The 15,346-nt window shown below is 31.1% G+C and overlaps 1 protein-coding gene across 1 annotated transcript in view; it reads right to left on the bottom strand.

The window, feature by feature from the left end:
- The window catches only part of LOC103310707 (TWiK family of potassium channels protein 7-like), a 158,625-nt gene extending 143,521 nt beyond the window's left edge, over positions 1-15,104 (bottom strand). The window contains exon 1 of the mRNA XM_029487611.1: positions 14,265-15,104. Coding sequence (XP_029343471.1) covers positions 14,265-14,703 — 439 coding nt within the window. The 5' untranslated portion in view covers positions 14,704-15,104. The remainder of the gene's footprint in view (positions 1-14,264) is intronic.
- Between the last annotated feature and the right edge of the window lie 242 nt (positions 15,105-15,346).

The raw sequence follows: 15,346 nt of genomic DNA, 5'->3' as shown, positions 1-15,346 counted from the left end.
AAAAAAAACTGTGACTAACCGATTTTTAATATTCTCATCTGCCTTTGAAACAATGTACTAGAAGCCTTTTATTAAATTTTCAAGCTTTTTATCCAACAAAAAACATTTTATTGATATTTTTAGAAATAAAACTAAAACAAAATGGAAAATGAAAATGTCCGTAAAGAGCTCAAAATAATATTTTGAAAATGTTATGGTGTATAGAAGATGCTAAGATAAACATTCAGTCAAAATTTCATGTATCTACGGTCATTTATTTTTAAAGTTACACCAAAAACCAAATTCAATTTTGTGAAAAATCGATTTTGCGTAAAAATTCCCGTTTTTCCTTAATTTTTCTTTTATTTTTCCCGGCGCTTTTGAAAACTACTGCGAAATTTAAATTTTGACCTCCCCAATGCACCAACGATATTCACTTTCTGATCGAACAAGATACTGAAGTTGAAAATCGTAGCATTATTTCGACTACTTATCGTGTACACAGACACAAAAAAAATTAAAAATTAAAAAATTAAAAAAAAACACACATCATTGTAAAATCAATACATAATTCATCGTTCCACTCAGAATCTAAAACATACTAATAAGAACCGAAAATCTTAATAAGTTAGTGCGAGTTAATTGTTTTTAGTTTATCCAATAATAGTACCCGTATACTGCAGCAGGGTGATTCTGCATGCATGTTCACCCTATTTTTTTCATTAATAATGTAATTATTTAAGTTATAATTTTTGGAATGTTTAAGTCTTAAGTAGACACATATACTCAAAAACCGCGATTTTTAAATTGATATAAATCAGATATTGTATAACATATTATATAAACGCGCAACATAGGATTATAGACGAGTTCTATTGACAACAGACCAATTAATCTATTGAAGCGATAAGAATTCTGAAATCAAATTTGAATTCAGCATAAAGTCTACAATAGAATCAACGGGCTACTTTTTTAAATTTATTTTTAGTTTTTTTTTTTAATGATTAATTAAAAAATTCAACATTTTTGAAAATGTATTTAATAATTAAAAAAATAAACTAAAAATAAATTCCAAAAAGTGGCCCGTTGATTCTATTGTAGACTTTATGCTAAATTCAAATTTGTTTTCAGAATTCTAATCGCTTCACTAGATTAATTGGTCTGTTTTTAATAGAACACATTTATAATCCTATGTTGCGTGTGTGTTAGACAAAGACAGAAAATTCCGACTGGAACCGCCTTAAGGAGTGTCCTGTAACAGTACAATCTTTCTTTTTCAATCATGTCCCAGAAATATTTTTGTAAATATTATCGATACATAGGTATATAATTCAAAATTCAAACAAATAGTTTATTAGAAATTAAAATGTATAATATTTCAACAATTTTAAAAATAGTAAAAATGGGGAAGAACATACACGGTTACTGAAAAAAATACACAAGTATTTGATATATTTGCATAAATTTTATAACTAGTATATTATGCTATAAGTGCAAGCTCTCATAATCCATAGTTTATTTTTGATAATATATGATCGTTTCTATACAATAGAGGTACATTAGACAGAATTACATATTTACATTATTAAGACGATAAAAATTGATGATAAATAAGAATTCACATAAATTAATACTAGTGTATATATTCAGACATATCTGTTCAGTTCAAAAAATGAAAAAAAGTTATTACTATTTATCTCATTAGTTCAATGTCAATTTTTAGATAGTGGTAATCTATAACAGTGCAATGTGCAGCTTAATTCTTTCTTTTCTGTAATAATATTACTTATATAGGTCAACAATATAGGTTATTGGCTTACATTTACTGTGTAGTTCGTATTTGACAATTGCATTTCAAGAGCTTGGTCACATAATCGATTGCTCAATGGATGTGGAACTATATAGAATTGACTATTGACCAGAGTTCTCCTATTATTTCCTTTCCGTTTTCATAGAAGTTATTACGAATGCTTAACTATATATATGAGGTAATAATACTCATTTTTATCTAACACACATGCGTAGGTACTCGTATTTTATAACAGAGAAAAATCGTTTATGTTCGAGCCCAAACATGAAACTTAAAAAATTCAAATCGTTGGAATGTAAATAATACCAAATCTAAATAATTCAAAACCAGATGACGAATAATATACTAAAAAAAATACAACTCTACTGAAGAACATTTTCCTTGTCTCTATAATAAGTATAGATAATGTATACAGGTCCATCGTAGAAAAACAATATGTTGTTATTATTCAATACGTGTCCACTATAATATGACCTAAATACCATTATAGAATAATATAGAAACTAAACTAACCTTCAATATAAATATACCGGTATAGCCCACATTTTTGGTAGAGGTGACTGGGGGTTCAAAACTCTAAAACTTTTATAGCTAATAAATTTAATTTATTAAACTAAGTTGATTATAGTAGTTTACCGCATGCAGCTAATAAGTAATAATATGATTACTACCTATATACTTTGTAATAGACTACACTACTGTGTAATATTATAATCATCCAAATGCAAATTATGTGTACGTTTTGTAAATATAATGATTCACGAAGCATGCTCTCCCCATCATTTCCTCTTAAAGAATGAATTTTAATAATTCTGATTTTTGAGATTTTTAAATACAGGCTAAACTCACTATAGAATATTTTTTCAAATTATTGAGATTTCGTGTTAGTCCACAGGGTCCTGTGATGATACAAACCTTTTTTTTTTCAAATGAAAACCACTTGTATTTACTCTAAATTATTTAGTGGATACATTTTTTTTGAAATAGGTGATGTACCTAGTTTAAAATGTGCATATACTAAGGATAATAGTCTTTAAAAATGTTCATGAAAAAATATAAGAATTGGTACAAATCATAAATCTAATATTACATCTATCTTATATTTTTTCTTATTAATAATTACGTATTAAAATTGTCAAACAGCCATATCTACCATATCATCCACACCCATTCTTACTACACAAAATTAAATGACACAAAAACTACTTGTTTAGATATTATCACCTCAAAATGTTCAGAAAAATGATCCACTAAATAAATTGCAGGATCAAAAAAGGATTTAATTTTAGAAACAGAAGATTGTTTCTCCATAAGACCTCTAGTTAAGTAATTCACTAACCCCAAGTATTTGAAAATATGTTCTTTGTATACTCGTATATTTATACACTTAGGACAACTCAACTTTTGGACACGACACGTCTGGTATACGAACATAGAATATTGATAAACGCAATAACTAGTGATGATCAAAACAATACCAAGACCAAGACTTTCAAATTCTTGGTCTTGGTCTTGGGTATACACCTTAATATTGGTTTTGGTCTTGGTCTTGCAGACTCAGTCTTGGTCTTGGTTTTGGTCTTGATCTTGCGCAAGACTCTTGTAAGACTCTTGCTATTTTCACAAAATATATTTTTAAAAAAGTAAAAACTAAATACCTATTATAGCTGTGTGTAGGTTTTTAGTATGATCAGATGATCTCTAAGATGAAAATTAAGTCCAGCATATTATATAGTATAATTTAAGTTAATTCAAACATTAACATAAAACAAGTCAAACAATTTAATTTTTATTATACTCGTTGAAAACTTTGTATTTTAAATTATGCTTATATTATATTACTTGTATTTGTATTTGATGAATCAATTTACCAGCATAATTAACTTTGTAAGTTCCTATAACATTTATGATAAATATCAATAAGTTATTACTTTTTAGTAATTATTGACCAATATATAATGTTTATAAAAGTTAACTTGTTCTTTTTTTAATGTTCACTTTAACAAATAATAATATTAAAAAAAAACTGTGTGGTTACTGGTTTGTTCCAAATTCTAAATTACTTAATAATTATATTTATTATAATGATAATATTTATTATTTATAATTAAACTTTTATTCTTCTTTTATTCATCAGTGTCCAGTTAATTTAATCAATGTATCAAGTAATAAATGTTTAAGTTTCTTATTGACAATAGACCATCATGTCGATTTTGTGAAAGTAAAATCATTTTTCAGTAATTAATAACAATAGGCACTAAAGAATTTTTTATTATTTTCATTATAATTTATTAGTTAATGAAATCTAGATACACTAATGTGTTTTCGGGGAATAAAAAATTTACAAAACCGCAAGAGTCTTGCAGTGATGGTCTTGTTTTGGTCTTGATCTTGTAGCTTCGGTAATGGTTTGATCTTGTTCTTGCAAGCCTATTCTTGGCCTTCGTCATGCTAGACCAGTACCATCTTGGTCTTGGTCTTGCAGGAGATCGCAAGACTAAGACAAATTTTGATCATCACTAGCAATAACCACTCGTCAATCAAGTTGGAATATTTTAACTTCATGGCAACCTGTGATATTAGTTAGTTGATGACATGAATTTACTATTCTGGGAGTGTCGTATCACAAGGCTACTCGACCACGGCAGAAGTTGAGTAGTACTTTTATTGTATACGGCAATATCGGTTACTGGTTACTGGTAAATACGTTTGTGTAGCCAGATATGTATAAACAAATGTATTACTTACTATTGTTTCGTAAAAGAAAATATAAACTGCTAGACTTTGTATTATACAAATATTTTATTTAACATTTTGTATAATTGTATCATACTATGTACTATGTAAAGTATTTAGTACTTACATGAAAAAATCTTATCTTGTTGTATTAATATCATAATATAAATACTGTTTTTATGATCAAGGTAAATATTAGTTGATTTTTTTAGCTACCTATTATGAAAATATATAATTTTATTTTAATCCCATCCCCTCCCTTACCAATAAAAATTGTTACAACTATACGACCTTACATACATACATCCATATTATAAATACACCAGGGATAGTGAAAAAATATCCTCATGAAAGATGCGTTGAAAATATTTCCGGTCCGAGTATACTACATTGTGGTTGTAGTAAAAATGGAAATCATATCACCGAAATGGCGCCGGCGATGTGGAAAAAAAACTTAAAGAAAAAATATAACGATCCTTTGTAGAGTGCCTATACAGGGTGACTATTTTAACAATAAACAATAATTATCTCGTACAGTACAAACGTTTAAAAATGCTTTTATTGAGTTATATAATATGATATACCTACAATTTTTAAAAACATTGTTTTTAAAAAAATTGATTGTAATTTGTTTTAAAGTATTTACTTTTTTGAAATAAGAACATACATTTTCAGTTTAATATTTTAAGATGTTATATTTCTGAGAATATCAAACTATAAAAATCAAAATTTTTAATGATTTTAGTTAATAATAATAATAGATTATAATAAATTAACTTGGTAGGTATAATTGGTTGGATATTCGATTTTCCAAGTATATTAAAATTGTTGTTATCCTTATCTTGTATGTATTTTGGTAGTGTTATTCTTATTCGCAGTGGTATCGATTGCTTCGTGATTCGATTTTAACAGGCAACCCGTCGTCTGGGGAGAGCAGACCAATTATTTTGGAAATGCAGCAGAGTTTTTTCATTGATTTCAAAGCGCGTTCGAAAATATCGCAAACGTTGTTAAAAAACAAAAACCCTATTTTGTTGTCGTTGACGGAGATTATTTTTTTCTTAACGGGCAAACGAAACGTCAAATGACATATTTTTATTCTTTTCCTCGTACATTTATATTTAAGGATAGAAAAATACTATACTTAAAGTAGAATATAAGTATAATACATAAGTATGCGAATAATATATATACGCCACAATACAGCGTTCATGTTTGTGCGTATCATGATTATAATAATATATAAGGTCTGGGAGACGACGAGAACCACTGACTGCTGTCCGCGAATTTTATATTTCATGGAATCATTTTAGATTTAAATTAAATTATTAAACTATCTTTTTCACTGATTTCAACAATGTGAACAAGGCATGATTTCTGATTAGGTATACAAATGATTACTCAAATTCTATTCAGTAGATAATATTTCGAACAAATGACGTCGTATTATGATGATTGTAGTCACCTACAACTACAGACCCATAGATATTATGATGACTTTTCGTTTCTTTCCGCGTTTCGTTGTCCCACAGAAAATGTAACATTTTCGTGATTTAATTAGATATACAATATTTTGTGATTAAAAATAAATATCCAAGGTATTGTGATAAATGTCGATGAAATTGTTAAATAATGTAAATTAATTAACTTATACTATAATATACGGATCCCGCTAACAAAATAACATGCAGATAGGGATCAAATTTAAAAAAGTAGCAAATTATACAAAGGTAATCAGCTTGAAATTTAAATAAATAACACAAAATAACTTGATTTAATTTAAAAATAGGTAAGTATCAACGGTAAAAACAATATTTTCAAAATCAAATATAGCTTTGATACTGCAGCTGCTTCAGTAGCTATTGGCATAATGTTTCAAATCATTTTGTGTAACATTATGTTTTGGTCGTGAGAATGTGAGATCCCTTTTTTGGATTTTCAAATATGGCACGTCAATTGTATCACGTTGCGGATTGTGTATCAAAATAATAACCGATGAGTTTCTCTATATATTTCACCACCACATTTCGGGGCGTACTCAATCATAGTTTTGACGAGGAATAAAAGCTTTTTTTTAAAAATAAAATAAAATGAAGTATAGTCCATTAGCGTCGTATCCATAAAACCGCATCGTATACGCTGGCGCTAATACAGCTGCGGTAACACGGTTGAACTGATATATTATGGTACCTAGGTGTAACTCTATTAACTACAATATAATATATAATATCATATACGTGCCTACATATATACACAATACCTATAATACTGCCTACAATATTTATTCACGCGTATTATACAGTTACTGTGCATCATCGTAAATATAATAATATATTATTATGCATGCGGTGTAGGTATATGTACTGCGTTTGTGTACGTACTCAGGTTTTTCCACCTTTTGTTTTTGCCTCAAAAATTCCCAGTAGTTTTCGTCACATCTCCCCCGGGAAGAGACGGTGATAAATCCACTGTCAGTTTATCCGATCAAGATCGATCACGCACGTCTGATGCGTAATGCGTATATTATATAACATATAGATATAGGTACATACACATGATTTAGGTATCCGCTACGCTATTGACACTATTTGATATTGGTACGTGTAATTATGCACGTGGGATGTCGACGGCGGCAGAGTTATTAAAAGTGCTCTAAAGTAGACTATATTATAACGTTATAACACGCTCTATGTAATATACATTCACGGATGACCGAGATGCGTGCGGCGGTTCGCTTGACGCTAATTATGGTTTGGGATAATTTGGCACCGACGTTTTTCCGGAGGTCCATTCCCTGTGTGAGCTGCGTACGTATACATGATACATTATTATGTACGACGGTCGGTTACCGTTGTTTTCGAACAAACCTATGCACGAGTCGACGACAGAGGCGTATATAATATTGTTTTAATTTAAAAGTAGGTACCTAAGTACCAACGGTAAAAATAATAATTTCAAAATCGAATATGGCTTTGAGACTGCTGTTTCAGTAGCTATTGGCATAGTGTTTCATATTTTGTACATCAGCTCGGTCGTTAAAAAAAACTGCTTGTCACACCACTTTAGGTTATTATTACCACTCATTTCAGTACTAATTTATTGTGAATATATAAATAATTCTGAAATGTATGAATACGATTTACGAACCAACATTTGTAAATATTTTACTCATATTATTATGACGTATTTTAGTACTATGTAACCTATAGTAAATTTAAATAGTAGTTTTACTAAAATAATATTCACTTTAATATAATTTACCTAGGAATATATAGCAAGTATTAGTTAGGTAAAAAATAATTTCCTATCTTTATTTTTTTCAAACCCTGAGTATAAAAAAATAAATAACTATTTTATCCTTAAGTAATGACAACCAATCACGTTACCAATGAGTTTATATAGTTGAATATATTATACCCGTATTATTCCTTTTAAGGCTACAACATTGATTTGTGTAACGATGTGACATTATATACCTAGTAATTATTTTTATGCCGAATAAGTGGTATAATAAGTAATATAACGGATTGGTAAAATGTTTAGTCCATTTTTACAAATAATAAAATTATTAAATGATAATATAATAATGATAGAATAAATTAAATTAAAAGTGCATATAAAAAAAAACACATAATTTTCAAAAAAAAAAAAAGAAAAACAGTAATTTTGGGAGGTAGGGTGCAGTTCCCGAACCATCCCCATTCCTCATAAATTCAACCCCGGGTGCATATCATTTAGGTTGTAGGTATTAACATATATTATAATTATTGTTACTGTTATAATGAAAATCATTAATGTTCATATGAATTGCTCTAGTCTTCGATTTTATTTTTTAGACGTAATTTATTATTATCACTTGGCCGGTGGAAAAGATTTTTAATTTTTGGTGTTGTATGTCAACCAATTTATTATCTCTACTACTTATAAACATTAGAGTACAAAATTAAGTAATATTCTTTCGAGTGATAAATTGATCAAAATGGTTTAAGTACAAAGCCTTCACAGACATTAATAAAATTAGTCTCGTTATCAGAAATTAAGATAGTAGGTATACGTTGATTATACCTAACTATAATAATATACACTATACAATAGACATATTACAATAGTATTATATAGTACATATTCTATTGTTTAAAAAAATGTCTTGCATTAAGGTTATATAGATATATTTTGATATATATTTCGGCATTTACAAGTTTATTATAATAAAGAAAACCACACAGTATATAAAATATAGGTTAGGTACCTAACGTATATATATATTTGTAAATATAATCGCTAATTATTGCACTCCTGATTGTTTTATTCGAAATGTCCGTATTCTAAATCTCCTACAGATGAGTATTTTACTAATTTTTATCTGTCACTCATTTTATCTAAAAGTTTTACGATTTAGGAAATATTTTATTTAAATAACTTAAAGTAATAATGTGACAAGATTTTAAAAAAATGTTTCCTCAATGGCTCAATGTTTACCTTAAAAAAAAATTACTTTAAAGAATATAATAATTTACCTATTATTAAAGGTACTTACGCTTTGAACTTGTATGATAAAGTCGATAAATTACTGTTTTAAAATAATAATATAATATTAGGTACTATAACGAGTTTAAATATACAATTATGTTTTATCGTCGTCGAATCGACTTACGCTAATATATGTTTTGTAAATCACTGCCGCACGGCCAATTTATTAAATCTTTATCTTCGAGAATTTTACAAAATGTGTCTGTACCGTAGACCGTATATTATATAGTCCATGTTCGTGCGTGCGTGTTTAAGATTCGCCTGCCAAGTCGGTCCGGGGGATAAAAAATGAATAACTCCGCGGCCTGACAAAATTGAACCCAATCAATTTCATGGCGGGTAGAAAGATTTTTCGCGTAGCGCCACTTCCCAAGTTGCTACCGATATTTCGGCGCAAACGTTCGATCAGAGCGCTTAAGCGCTTAAAATAATAATAAAACACTGCATGAGGAAAATTTAAACTGACCGCATGCACATTACTCATTGGTATATTTTTACCTAGTCATATTATATTATTAAATATTATAGGCACCTACCTACTATATATTATTACTACATAATATTATAATCATTGTTTATTGTTTTTCGTTAGTATTTTTCTTATTGATTAATTTAATATTTTGTACACAATTTTTAATAATAAACGCTATTCCAAATTCTTTTAAAAAATACAAATTTTGAAAATTTGAAAAATTCAATTTTACAAAAAAATTGGCTTTTTAAACTGCTTATAAAATGTAAAAAAAGGTATACCATTAGACTGGATATGTAATATGTATTAAATACTACTGTTGAAAATCCCAAATTTAAATATACTGATTTGACATGGAGGATCTCGAGGAGATACATGAGAGACATTATAATATATTATATGGGTTATACTGTACATATACCTACGTATATGAAAAGGAAATAGTTTTATATCAAATACCGCGAATTCTCAGCATAACTACAGAATAATTATTAAAAATAATAATATCAACGGCTCCTATAATACGCTGAATATGAGGATAATATGTCTTTGTAGGAATAATCGATAACGACGACGACTAATCATATAGCAATGGTGTGGATGGGTCGTGGGTGGATGACCTACAAATATTGAAATATATGTAATAAAGCAAGACCAATATTTCGCGTCCTACTCAGTTCCCATTAGAGTAGGTATATTAGAACTCGATATGCAACATATTATATTACTGTAATATTATAATGTAGAACCGCCCCACGCCACGGCCATTATAATATCAACGAGTCGACTTGATGTCTGATTTCGTATGTATCGAATTAGAGCAGTGTCTTGGGTCACCTATTTATAACGTGACACACGTGTGCGTAATTTTAAACGTAGTGATAGTTTCGGTAAATGGTAATATGTATAATTAATGTATAATAAGGATATACCGCGATGAAATACAATAATATAGCTAGAACATTAAACAACTGTCATTGCAGGTACCACCTACGTCAGACCTGGTTGCGAAGGCCATGAAAATTTGGTACAACGATCGTATTGTACTCGAGAATAGGTAAATACGACGACCAGCCGTATATTAGCTACCATTGATTATAAGTGCTATAAAATATAACTATAATAATATAATAGTATTTATCAGGCACGTAGCCAGGATCTTTTAAGGGTGGTGTTTTAATGTTCAATTTAAATACACGTCGTATAACTGTTGTACAGATTTTACACACGCTTCGATACTCATAGTTTTATAATAAACGAATTAGAACTCATATAACTAGAATATATGACAGCTATTTTGTATAAATCTGAATCATAAATACGGCCAAGGGAGATGTTTCAAACCCTTGGCTCACAACTGATATTTATAACTTGGTAATATTGTGTTACGTAGGTACCAACGTACTTATCCTCGTTATGTTATCAATACATACTGTCTACGCTATTATCATCTATACCTATTAATTGTAGAGAAGCCGTGTCACAGCCGAGAGCCAAATTTTGGTTGCAACTCACAGTCGCCACTTTTTGACATGTCCTCCTCGATGAACGCCCATAAAAAATAGAATTTTAATTAATAATATTATTAAATGTTTCGAATCGCTATTCGCTATATGGCTGTGACTCCCGGACGCGTGCATTGGGACACGTACCATAGTAATAATAATACTAATAATGGTATTATTAGTAATTTAGTATTATTATTATAAAACTAAAAGTTATCAAATAGATTAAAAAATGTGTACTAATTTCCTAGATTCTATATTAAAATACGCCAATATACCATTTATACTCCTATCTGTATGTTTTTAATATAGGTAGGTTTCTAAAAACCTAGTTTAATAATGATATTATGTGAAGAGTTAAGAGGTATAATATTTTGTTCTGTTACTACCTATAAGGCTATATTTGATATCGATACGTTATTGACATAATGTCATTAATAATCTCTGCTTTATTTTTTAACTGCAGTCATTTAATATTGTTGTTCTTGTAAAAGGTAGACCTCTTCCTTATATAATATTAAAAAATAGATACCGTTAATTTCATAGCTTATATAATAGACATGTACATTTTGACCAAACCGATGTATTAGAACATAAAAAACCAATATTACGGCAAACTGATAATATTTCATAATAATATCATTAGCATTATCGATACATAATACATAATATGTTATTGTTTGATATTCTGGTGGATTTTTATTTTTTACCTAGTGTATGTGCACGCGCAAAATATGTGCCGCCGGCAGGTATAGAAACAAAAACGAGCGATTTGTCCGAGCAACGATATCGAAAAAAAAATAATATTTACATATTTTATAAACACACAACGGCAAAATTGAAACAAATCACCCCTGGCTATATTATTATTAAATTATTCTGCATTTTTCAGTTTTGTTCGAAGTCAAACGATAGGAAACAATAATAATGATTATTATTATTAGAACGGCGTAGAAATACGGTAGTTAAAGTTGTCGACTAATTAGTGATCGCATTCAACAATATAACACATTAACTATAGTAAACCTGCAAGTATGTGCAGTGTGTGGGTGTGTGTGTACTGTTTAGTTACTTACTTGCAAGTCGTTAAACTATAATAAATAATACATAACTATGCATAAAAATTAATTAAATAAGTATAAATAATCAAGTGGTAGATATCTATATTAAAAATCAATGAACATATCAACTGTATACAGATTTTTTTGGTAAAAACACAATATTAAAAAAATAGATATTGTTTGAAAACGATACTGCGTTGAACTGTACAAACGTTAAATACAACAAATTGTAATAATATACGTTACAGTGGAGTGGCAGTGCAAAATTGTATTTGAGGGCATAAATCCGTGATCGTTATTACTGAAGGAAAATAGTAGATTAAGGTATACATATTTTGAACTTGACAAGAATTTTATTGTTTTTCAAGCCCAGCAAACGTCTAAATAAATAAATTTTAGATTCTACATAAATGAGATGTGAGGTTTACGCTATTACTGGAATTTTATGAAAACACTTATTATTTGGCGTGGTAAAAATATCTATAATTATTGTTTCGGGGTGCGTTTCATTGTAAATCAAACACACATCACATGAAAATTTTTGTATTTCTATGTATGTTACAATAGGTATGGAATAAAATATCAAAACTCGTTCAAACAATCGGGGTTTTAACAGTAGAACCTTGAGAATTTCTTAGTAAACAGAACTTTACATAAAACGCCAACCAATTTTAAAACGACCGCTTTTTTGTCAGTTTTATATTTTAATGCATTTCATTTTAATAATATTTAATATCCATTTATGATAATAATTCGGTATTGTGGTTATAAATTATTACAACAATCAATTGGCAGTCTAATGCCAGGACTGTTGAATTAATAATAATATTACACATATATATTTTTGACGATTATTCTACTAAAGAATATAATTACTTATTGCCTGTATAGTGAATATATTATTATTTTATTTATACTCAATTTTATCGGGTCGTTAAAAACCATTGTAGGTAGTTAAAATCTCTTTATGGTAACATTAATGTTTGTTATTTCTATAGGTATTAGATTATATTGTGACTAAAAATACTACGTCGTTAAAAAAAAATAAATAATCAGAAAAGTTGATATATCTATATACATGCAGTTAAAACGATTAAAAACTAATTTGGTTTACTTAGATGTATACGGAGCTACAATAATAATTCAAAAATTAATCGGTTTGGAAAATGTTGGTTGGTAAAATTAGAAATTAAAATAAATTTTATAGCATGATTGTAAAAATAAAGATTATTGGGATTTTAGCAATGTTTCATATGTGAAACGACCAAGAACCGGATATAAAATAGACACTTTGAGGACATAAGTAACATAGGAGATTGACATAAGCAGTCAAATTCGACTTGACATATTCAAAAGGATGTCAACTGTCAAGACATCTTGCGTTGTATTAATAATTCACGAACCTTGGTCGAACCACGACGTTTGTCTGGTTTATAAGTTTCCCAAAACCACAAAGCCACCGACCCTTTAACTGTTACCATAGTTAAGACGAGTCTACGCAAACGCCAAAGGGTCGCATAAAGTTTGAAAGAAAAAATTTCAAAGTCTGTATAATTTGCTCAACATAACATATTCATGAAATCAGTTAGATCTATTATCGGTGTTTTATTTTATTTTTTCAATTGAATCAACCTCAAAGATATTATAATATTATAAATAAAATGTATTAGGTATGCGATAAATTAGTATTAATGCATACAAAACAAGTCAAACAACTGTTCAATAGAAAAGAGAATTTCAGAAATGATAGCTAAATACAATTCTTTGCGGACATAGGGTCTGCATGGTCATCGAGTTCCAAGACGACTTTGTGCAAGTTTTTATCTCATGAACAGTTCAACAGATCCGAACATTGAAGAAAGTTTGGATGGTCAACCCGGATATAAACTTGGTATATTTTAGTATTTTACTTTTCACGAATTACGATTGCTTTTATTTCCGTAAATCGCAAATAATTTTGTAAGTAAATTATATATTGTTTTACATGACTCAGTTAAACTAGTAAGTGCTCAATCACTCCCAATCGTCCGGATTAAATTTCCGGAGAGATTGTCGAATATTTTGAAAGATTTCCCACTAAACACATGGCTCCCAACAACCCCCCCCCCCCCCTAACCAGCGTATCCATTCTAATGGGTTAGTAGGACATGCTGGGTCGACCCGTCACTCACCTATGGTGGTGATGACGGACAGCGAGTAGAGGAACGATCCGGAAAACGACCATCGGGTCATCTGCTTGTTGGGGCCCTCGTAGCTGAAGTTGCGGACGGCCTCGATGACGTGGCTCTGGAACGACCGGAGATGCACCTGCACCTCTTGCTTCCACTCGTCTTCGCAGTACGCGTTGCAACACACCATGTCCCAGATCCTGTCCGCCGTCCCACTGCGGTTCGCTCCCACCCGATCGATGACCGCTATGGCGTTGCCCGGAGCACCCTCAATGAAGATGAACATGAACGCGCCGGCGATCGTGTAGCCAACCACCAGGCAAATGATGCCGATGTTGCTGAACAGGAAAGCTATGAACTGTCGCAAGTAGTCCTTGCACTGTTGCGTCCACGTCTTTTTCCGCTTGTTGTAATACCGCCGGCCACTCCGTTTCCGTTCCATGACGGCGTCGCTGCGCAACCACGGTAGCGGTCACCACCGGCGGCGGTCCGGTCCGACGACGGCGACCGCTGCGGTGGCGGCTACGCGCGGTTCATCGTTCACGCGTATACTGCACGTGACCGGTCGCACACCGCACAATATAATACACGTTACACGCACTGCACTCGCTACGCACCACGCACCACGCGCCGCGAACCACACACCACGCGCCGCGAACCACGCACAACCACACTACGTACAACGCAACACGCACCAAGCACCACGCGTTACTCCGTTACACGCGACACGGTTTATTACTTGGGCGCGCGCGCTACACGACTCTCGGCTGCCGGCGTACGGTTACGTGTGCGTTTTGTCGCCGGCCCGGCGCGCGCGCTCGCGCGTCTACGGTCGACGCAACTTGGACCCCCCGACGGAGGTGTCGGCCGTCCCGGCCTGTATGCCTCCGGCGTGGCGCGCGCGAGTGTGGGCCTATTTTTAGACGCGTCTCTAAGCTCACTGGACCACCGTATGCCGCCGCCGGGGACTAGTCTCGAATTAGACTCCGACGACGACGACTGCATATAATAATAATAATTATAAAATAATATGTACGTGGCGTACGACACTCGCCGCCGACGGACAATATACTCTCGCACGTGTG

The sequence above is a fragment of the Acyrthosiphon pisum genome, chromosome A1 (genome assembly GCF_005508785.2).
Source record: "Acyrthosiphon pisum isolate AL4f chromosome A1, pea_aphid_22Mar2018_4r6ur, whole genome shotgun sequence".
In the NCBI taxonomy this organism is placed as follows: Eukaryota; Metazoa; Arthropoda; class Insecta; order Hemiptera; family Aphididae; genus Acyrthosiphon; species Acyrthosiphon pisum.
This window is presented reverse-complemented; position numbering and strand designations above follow the sequence as displayed.